Source organism: Cucumis sativus, chromosome 3 (assembly GCF_000004075.3).
Source record: "Cucumis sativus cultivar 9930 chromosome 3, Cucumber_9930_V3, whole genome shotgun sequence".
Taxonomy (NCBI): Eukaryota; Viridiplantae; Streptophyta; class Magnoliopsida; order Cucurbitales; family Cucurbitaceae; genus Cucumis; species Cucumis sativus.
The window spans coordinates 19,764,927-19,773,729 of record NC_026657.2 but is presented as its reverse complement, the minus strand read 5'-3'; the positions used below and the strand labels follow the sequence as shown (position 1 = coordinate 19,773,729).

General features: G+C 35.2%; 1 protein-coding gene across 2 annotated transcripts; it reads left to right on the top strand.

Moving 5' to 3' along the window:
- The first annotated feature begins 370 nt into the window (after positions 1-370).
- Positions 371-7,268, top strand: LOC101219607 (heat shock 70 kDa protein 16). Of its 2 annotated transcripts, XR_968989.2 has the most exons (11): positions 371-708; positions 1,521-2,843; positions 3,298-3,510; positions 3,705-3,800; positions 3,875-3,976; positions 4,262-4,462; positions 5,521-5,667; positions 5,780-5,908; positions 5,980-6,110; positions 6,407-6,627; positions 6,846-7,268. XR_968989.2 is itself a non-coding variant. In XM_004151931.3 (10 exons), exons 2-10 carry the CDS (start codon positions 1,674-1,676, stop codon positions 6,504-6,506), a joined length of 2,289 nt encoding a protein of 762 aa, XP_004151979.1. In that variant the 5' UTR covers positions 371-708; positions 1,521-1,673; the 3' UTR covers positions 6,507-7,268. The 2 variants fall into 2 exon arrangements, 1 of the variants encoding a protein (XP_004151979.1); XM_004151931.3 differs by having other exon boundaries at positions 6,407-7,268.
- Positions 7,269-8,803: the final 1,535 nt, after the last annotated feature.

Below are 8,803 nucleotides of genomic sequence, written 5' to 3'. Positions count from 1 at the left end.
GTTTTCTATTGTATAGTCACTATCCACATGTTCCAAAAACCCTACGCATTCAGATCTGCAACTCGTCGCCGCTTCTTCTCCTTTCAAATCCACCATTGCTCCTCCCATTGCGACCTGACGAAACGCTCAATTCAGATTCCATTTTCGTTCTTTTCCGATTCTACTTTGCTCTGCTTAAGTTTTGTTTTAGTTTCTGCGTTTTAATTTTATTTTAGATCTTCTTTTCTTAGCAAACTCAAGTTCATTCTAGTTTGAGGGAGGGTATTAGCTTATTTAAAGTATATTTAAAAGATATTATTCTGCATAGATTTTTTTAAAGTGTATTCCTCTTTTAGAATATTTAAGTTTGTATCGGGCTAAATTATCTCATAAAAATAACAAGCATGAAATGAAATGTCAATCAATGACTCGTTTGTGATTGCAAAGAAAATGGTGCTATTAGGTGAAAAGAAGTCCTTTTCAAAATTAAAGGAAAAAGAAAAAAATGCGACAAGGCAAATCTCGAAGCCTCGCCTTTGTATCGATATATAATTTCCCCGAAATCGTCGCCCATCCAATGGAATGTGAAACAGAAGACTCCCCTCTTCCCTCCCTAGATTCCCCCCTCCCTCCTCCCCCGACGAAAACTTCTCTCTCTCTTTCTCTCATACCTTTTCCATCTCCGGTGCTGTTTCCGGCTGCCGTTACCTTCTGACTGGCTGTCCTCAGGTGGGTCTTCATGTTTTTCATCTCATGTTTCTCTAATGATTAGCAATCTTGATCACGTGAATTCTTTTTATCCGCATTTAGCAATTTTGATTTTCTTGGCACTCAATGCAATGCAACTTCATTTCCTGTATTTATTTAGGCATTTAACGAATCCCCCCTTTTCATTTTGATGAATTTTGTCGTGGTTTGCTAGGGCTGTATGTGTGAAACAATAGCATTCGAGGGCATTTCTAATTAATGACCATGAATCTGATACTTTATTCAAGGACATACGTCTGTTAATTACATTTAAATTTGTTGTTTCACCGCTATACCAAATTACTTGAAATTAACAATTTGGAGATTTTTTTTACGGTAGCACTACTTTGGATCTTTACGACTGTTTAAGTATGTTATTTGATCCTAGAGTCAAGTGTGTTTCTTTTTCCTGATTTAGCGTTTTTCTTAACGTGAATGTTGTGGTGAATATCTGCCTCCAGCTCTGTAAGTGAAGGTCAGGGGATTCCATCTGCCCTGCCTACTCCATTGTCCATACTAGAATATATTTTAAGAAATGAATGGAGAGTAAAAAGATTTATTCGTTTACAAGAAAAGAGAACAGAAAGGGAGGAAAAGCAAACCTTCCAACTAGCCATAATTGCTGAATGCTATCCAATTGACTTTTGTATCACATAGTGCACGGTCAAATACTTAAAGTTGTAGGCCTTTCATTATTCCCTGTCATTTTTCGTTTTTTCTTAACTCTTATAGTTTCTTTTGGTTCAAGTTGAATCAAAATTCGTTGCTGATTGGTTGATCTCATATTTATGCAGTTATGTTAGGTGGCCATGGTTTCTGAAGCATTATTTTGAAGAACTTTTAGTCCAGAAATAGGTCATGAATTTTTCTGGCTAATGATTGGGTTGACAGTTAATTATTTCAGTTTGTTTTTTTTCTCCGAAAGCTAGTTAACCAGGCAAGCAGAGATGAGTGTAGTAGGTTTCGATATTGGAAATGAGAATTGTGTTATTGCTGTGTCGAGACAACGCGGTATCGATGTTCTTCTGAATGAGGAATCACAACGAGAGACCCCTGCAGTGATATACTTTGGGGAAAAGCAGCGGTTTTTGGGTTCTGCAGGTGCTGCTTCTGCAACAATGAACCCAAGATCCACAATATCTCAGGTAAAGAGATTGATTGGACGTAACTTCAGTGAGCCAGATGTTCAAATTGAGCTCAAAATGTTTCCTTTCAAAACATCTGAAGCCCTTGATGGCAGCATTTTGGTTCATGTGAAATACTTGGGGGAGACTCATACATTTACTCCAGTTCAGATCATGGGAATGCTCCTTGCACATCTGAAAGATGTAGCTGAAAAAAATTTGGGAGCACCATTTTCAGATTGTGTTATTGGTATTCCATCGTATTTTACAGATTTGCAGAGACGTTTATATTGGAGTGCTGCCGTTATTGCTGGTTTAAAGCCTTTGAGACTCATGCATGACTGTACTGCAACTGCACTTAGCTATGGAATTTATAAAACAGATTTCTCAAATACAGGTCCAATATATGTTGCATTTGTTGATATTGGTCATTGTGATACCCAGGTCTCTATTGTATCATTTGAACCTGGACATATGAGGATCATGTCACAAACCTACGATAGAGATTTAGGAGGTAGAGACTTTGATGAGGTTCTATTCAGCCACTTTGTAGCAGAATTTAAGAAGAATTATGATATTGATGTAAATTCAAATGTCAAGGCTTCTATCAGATTGCGGGCAGCTTGTGAGAAGCTAAAGAAGGTTTTGAGTGCAAATTTGGAGGCAGTTCTTAATATTGAATGCCTGATGGACGAGAAAGACGTTAAGGGGTTTATCAAAAGAGAAGAATTTGAAAAGCTTGCTTCTGGGTTACTGGAGAAGATTAGCATTCCCTGTACTAGAGGCTTAGCTGATGCAGGATTGGCTGTAGAAAACATCCATTCTGTTGAGCTTGTTGGATCAGGGTCAAGGATCCCTGCGATATCAAGGTTATTGACTTCTGTATTTAAAAAAGAACCCAGTCGCAAACTCAATGCTAGTGAATGTGTAGCTCGTGGTTGTGCTCTACAGTGTGCCATGCTTAGCCCAGTTTTCCGGGTCAGAGAATATGAGGTTTGCATTTCCCCTGTGGTTTTATCACTTGCATTAGCTAGGCATTTAATGGGGAGTTGAAAAAAGCTTATATTCCTAGCGTGAACTTGAAGCTTTAATGCCAATGATGGGATCTGGATAAAACACAAATTCTCATGGTTCTGCTTTTTTCCTTTTTTCTTCTAGCTTCTTTTGGGTTCTTGGGTGTAATGTACTTAGACAAGGAAGGGTTCTTGAATCCTACTCTTTTTACCAACATTGACCTTAATAAATTTGTTGAACTGAAGAGTAACCGTATTATTATTGTCCTTTAGAAAAGGGTGAAATCTGATATTTCATGTTCTTCTATAACATGATTTAGGCGATTTTATAATTTGTAATTATGTGTTTTCTTCATCTACTTTCTTGACATGTTCCTTTTTCTGGGCTTATTAGTTGCATGGATGCTAAATGGTATATGATTGATGGAACACAGGTTCAAGATTCATTTCCCTTCTCAATTGGCTTCCAATCAGATGCAGGCCCAATTAGTTTAGGATTAAATAATGTACTATTTCCCAAAGGCCAGCACATTCCAAGTACTAAAATTCTATCATTCCAGCGCAACAGTTTATTCCACTTGGAAGCAGTCTATAGTAACCCGGATGAACTGCCTCCTCACATGTCTTCAAAAATTGGTTGCTTTACCGTATGTTCACTTTTAATCTTTTTTATTTATTATTGTTATTATTGGAGTAGTTCTTGTCAAGCTGGAAGGCTTTTAAACTGCTGCAGTGTTCAGAAACTACTCTAGAGAGTGTGTTAACCGTTTCTGCGTCTTTTTTAATTTTTCTTATTTTGGATTGGAATTGATTGTTAAATGTTAAGTCATTTGAGATGTAGATTGGTCCTTTCCAAGGTTCAAACAACTCGAATTCAAGGGTTAAAGTCAGAGTTCAATTAAATATGAACGGCATCATTACTGTTGAATCAGCTACAGTAAGTAATATTTACGTCAGATTTCCCACTGTTTACTAGAAATGTCTATTTATATATATGAACTATGAATTTAGTTGGTAGAGGATACTATAGATCAACAAATGCCAAGGAGAGATGCTACTTACTCGAACACAGAGAAAATGGAGACCGAGTTTGTTGATTCTTCTCATTCAGAGGTATTGAAGACATTCCTTTCAGCAATCAAAAGGCTTTATATGCATAAAAGATATGGATTTGCTGTTAATTCTGTAATACATACATCTTCTGCTTTTGGAAATGTCTATATTCTCTCTCTCTCTCTCTTTCTCACTCGGGAGACATGCCAATACCGTCTTGAAAAGCTCATATTATGTTTCTTATCTCCGAACTTTTCTTTCCCTGGAAATTTGTCTCTTATCTCTTTGAGTGTACTTCACAAAATTTGATGTCTTTAAATAAATTGATTTATTGCATTTGTCCAGTCTGATGTTTCAAGAAAAGCTAGGGGCACAAGGAGGATTGACATACCAGTTAGTGAACATATATATGGTGGAATGACCAAGGCTGAGCTCTTAGAAGCCCAAGGAAGAGAACTCCAACTGGCCCAACAGGATAAAAATATGGAACAGGCCAAAAATAAGAAGAATGCTTTGGAGTCTTATGTCTATGAGATGAGGAATAAGGTAATTATTCTATTTCCCTGAGGCTTAAAGGATTTTGAATCTTCCTTTTCTGCTCCCAATAGCACATTTTGATTTGAGTGATACGAACAAATAATTTAAATCTCACTTACATCTATATGCTCAGTTTAGTTTCAATGGATTCGTGAACCAGACATATAAATCAATCTCGTAATGCCTACTGCTAAATTGTTTTGACTACTTGGGCGGTGGTTGTAAGAATTTCAGTTGCTACCACACACCACCTTTTAGATCAAATTATTGATTTCCATCATGCAAGCATGATGCATCATTTAGTTTCAATGGAAGTTTAAGCTCGATCAACATTGCCTTCATCTCAAGATTAACAAACATTTTAAGGGGCCAATTTGGAATTGTAAATCTGAGAGAATTTTAAGCCTTGAGGTTTAAGCTGGGGAGTTTAGTTGGCTTCGATTTAAACAAAATTGTGATTGGAGTGCATGTTTAGGAAGCTTGGAGATGGGGTTAGGGTTTCGGGTTTCGGGTTTTAGGTTTATGATATATTTTATTGCATTTAATCAAAAGTTCGATCATAGATTAATTTAAATTTGTCATCTTAATTATTTGTTTTAATATTGTTAGGTTCAAAATAAAATACTATCATATTTTTCAAATATAACAGAATTCAAAATTAGAATTGTTTTTCTTATTTTTAAAAATCACTCACTTAAATATGGTAAAAAGTTTACTTATTTAAACAAAACTTTATTGGGTAGCTTTTTAAAAAAGACTAACCTAAACTCAAATATTATTTATCTTATTAATTTTGGCTTATTATTTGGTAATTCAAAATCAACTCCATTTCAACTACTTAAAAAAAAAAAAAACAAAGTAACATTTGTTTTAGTCGAGATTTCACTAAAACTAGATTATTTGTATCACTAAATGTTCATGGTATCTTGAAGTAAATTTTTGTTCTCACGGATATTGGTCAATATCCTGCCAATTTCTTTTATCTTTACAGAAATCTAATGTTGCAGTTTGAATTTTATTTATCGTTATAAAAATAATGATGATTCTAGAAGTGGTTTTTTTAATAGCTTTTCAACACATATCGGAGTTTCGCTAGTGATCAAGAGCGAGAAGGCATCTCCTCAAGCCTCCAGCAAACAGAGGAGTGGCTTTATGAGGATGGAGACGATGAGACAGAGAGTGCTTATTCCTCTAAGTTAGACGGTCTTAAGAAGGTTATTTTTATTTCTGTTGTATGATACAATGTTGTATAACATTTTCTGAACCAGAAGTTTTCCATTTCAAGTTCTCTTCTCTTTGCTTACTCTATTCTTCCACTTTTCTTAGTTGGTGGATCCTATAATTAACCGATACGAAGATGAAGAAGCTAGAGCACAAGCTAAAGCACATCTGTTAAAGCGTATTTCTGATTACAGAAACTCTGGGGATTCACTTTCACCTCAAGTTCGAGCATTGGTAAATGACTAGTAACCTCTAGTATTACGATTCCTAGTTGGGTTTGTTGTTAACTCTTTACCTTTCTCCAGATCTTTGAAGAGTGCGATAAAGTAGAGCAGTGGTTAACAGAGAAAAACCAACAACAAGAGTTGTTAGCAAAAAACACCGACCCTTTACTATGGTCAAGTGAGATCAGAACTCAGGAAGAGGATTTCGACAAGTATGGTGCTTCTCTGTTTCATTTGTTGGAAATTTAAGAAGTTTGTGTAAGATTAGACACTTACTGTACAGAAGTTCTCCTGACCTTGTTTTCATTTAGGAGTCTGAATGGTCACTTAGGAGTCTAATGTTAAGCTACGATCTTTCTGCTTATGCCATCGTGTTATTAAACCTGAAAAACCATAACTTAGCTCAGTTCCATATTTCTTTTCAAATAAGCATGCTTGGTATCTGCAGCCTTTTATTTATCATCCAGTGGGTTACTACCATTTGCTTAAACGTTAAACTGCATTTCAGGACATGCCAGAGGATCTTGGGACCTGTGTCTTCCCATACAAATTCAGGAGACTCCAAGGAAACAAACCATCACAATTCTTCTGATAACCACCATTCTTGAAAGGCAGCATTGTTTCTTCTTAAGATTAATCAAAGATTTTGATTATTATTCTCTGACAGAAGTGAATGATATCTCCTGCCACTGTTTTAAGCGTCCAGAATGAAGAGTAGTACAACTGCAGGTCATGACAGATAACCAATCAGCTCGTGTTTTTATTTCCTCTTCTTCTTTTCGTTTGTCTTTTTTCTTTTTTCTTTGTTGGGGGCGGGTTTCACATTCACTTAAAACCCTTCATGAGTGTTGTATCATTCCAGTGAGGGCTGTCTTCAGTTTTGCAACCATTTGATTGACGGCAACCCTTATTGAATTATTGCCTTTCTATTCTTTGTCTGTTGTCAGATATTGATTTTGTGAATCCTCATCATACCTGACACATATGTACACATTCCATGGTTATCATGAGCCACAAAGGAAAAAGAGATGATTTTAGCTTCATCAAGACATTGACGTTTGATCCACTGCTCAAGACATGCATTTCCCTCGGATTAAAAAGAATCTATATTTGGTATGTGAGCAAGTCCTGCATTAGTTTCTAAACCTGTGAGCATTTTTTGTAGGACATTGAACATGAAATGTGAGCTGTAATATAGATTTTCTAATTGCATGTATGTGTTCCTGTTGATGTCAATTTTAGATTTTCCGGTTGCACGTATGTTTTCCTATCAATGTCAATTCAAGCGCAGTCTAGTGTATAAAATACCAAGGGGAATTGGATGTAATAGAATTGTATTAATGTGGTTGAGGTGTATGTTCCATTTCAAAGTAGGTTTGTTTATCTTATTTCTTTTCATTGGATGAAATGACAAAATTGGTTTTCATGCTTGGGATTTTAGCAAAATCCACGTGGAATAAGTGTTTTTAGTAAAATATTGACACGGGCATTTATGACTTTCTAGAAATTCCGATTTTGCCTTAGATTCTAGGGTATTTTATAGTTTTCATGTACAACATATTTTAAATGGATAAGACATTGACAAGATGGTCAGATTTGCAAAACAAAATGTATTATGCAAACTCGATTATTGGATTATATCCTAATTGAATATGAGATTTATTTGATGGAGAAAAGTATAGCAAATATGTCACGCCCCCACCCAGATCACCTGTTGAGAGATGGAGTGAAGTCAATCGATATCGTTCCCTTTTTGAACGAACCAGTTGATCCTTACCCTATAACCTTTAAACAAAAAGCAAGTGGGAACTAAACACAATTTCTAAATATAACTTGGTAAAATCTTTTTCATTAACCAAACTTTATTTAAGTATGATACAAACCTAATTTAACTTTATTTACGTAAACAAACCTCAACTTCAGCTAACATTTGACCTAATTTTGATCCCAATTAAACGGACAAGTAAACATAAGTACAAAACAACAAGACACATACGATAGTAAAGCAAATAGCAGCGATTCAGGTTAGGGGACACAAGCTCAAAAACAAAATCATCATTAAATCCATCTAAAATCTTAAAATTAAGATTATGTGTAAATTCAATATTAAAATCTAAAGTAAGCTCATCACATGCACCATTGTCATTTTAAAGGATTTTCTCATCATCAAATTTAAAAACAAATTCAATAAAGTTTGTGCAAGGGTCACTTTCAATGTCAATGCTTATGGAAAAATGATCATTATCATGGTTAGTGTTTCTTCCTGCATCATGCTCGTTACTAGATGCAAAATCATTATGTAAAACATGCTCATCATTTGCAAAATTACCAACCAGGACATGCTCATCATTTACATTAACAAATTCAAGGAAGAAAGAGAAATCATCACTAGGGTTGTTCTTAGAAAATTCATTATCAACGATGTTTCTTGAATCATTACCAGAAGAAACATTAGAAAAAGAAGATTTAGTTTGTACCTTCTTTTCATTTTAGGCATTTGAATCAACATTCTCTAAGTTAGGATCATTTTGAGACAAAGAGATATCATCATTTTTGTTCAAAAATTTGCCACTTCTTAAAGTAATGGCATTCCCATTTGCATGGTTGGGTTGGGCGGGAAGTTTGCCCTTTCCTTTCGTTTCAAGAAACATGTGTTACTAGTTCATTAATCTTATCTCCTAACTCAGAAATGGATGCTTTAATAATTTTTATGTCACATTCCATGCCTCCGGTTAAATTAACAGTTTGTTCACTCAACTTAGTTAAATTCTTCTCAAAATCAATTTTGAAACTATTTGAGCTAAAAGCTAACCTTAAGACTATTTTCTCTAAGTATGTACCTTGTGATGATGATGAGGGAAAAAAAGTGTATCCAAAGTTGTAGGTGTTGTAAACTCTCGTGACA

What these genes read in the sequence shown, in the direction of transcription:
- LOC101219607 (XM_004151931.3), top strand. Translation starts at nt 1,674, where the DNA reads ATGAGTGTAGTAGGTTTCGATATTGGAAATGAGAATTGTGTTATTGCT. An exon ending in TTGATTCTTCTCATTCAGAG is followed by an intron (nt 3,977 to 4,261) that starts GTATTGAAGACA and finishes GCATTTGTCCAG; the next exon opens with TCTGATGTTTCAAGAAAAGC. An exon ending in TCTATGAGATGAGGAATAAG is followed by an intron (nt 4,463 to 5,520) that starts GTAATTATTCTA and finishes TTTTTTTAATAG; the next exon opens with CTTTTCAACACATATCGGAG.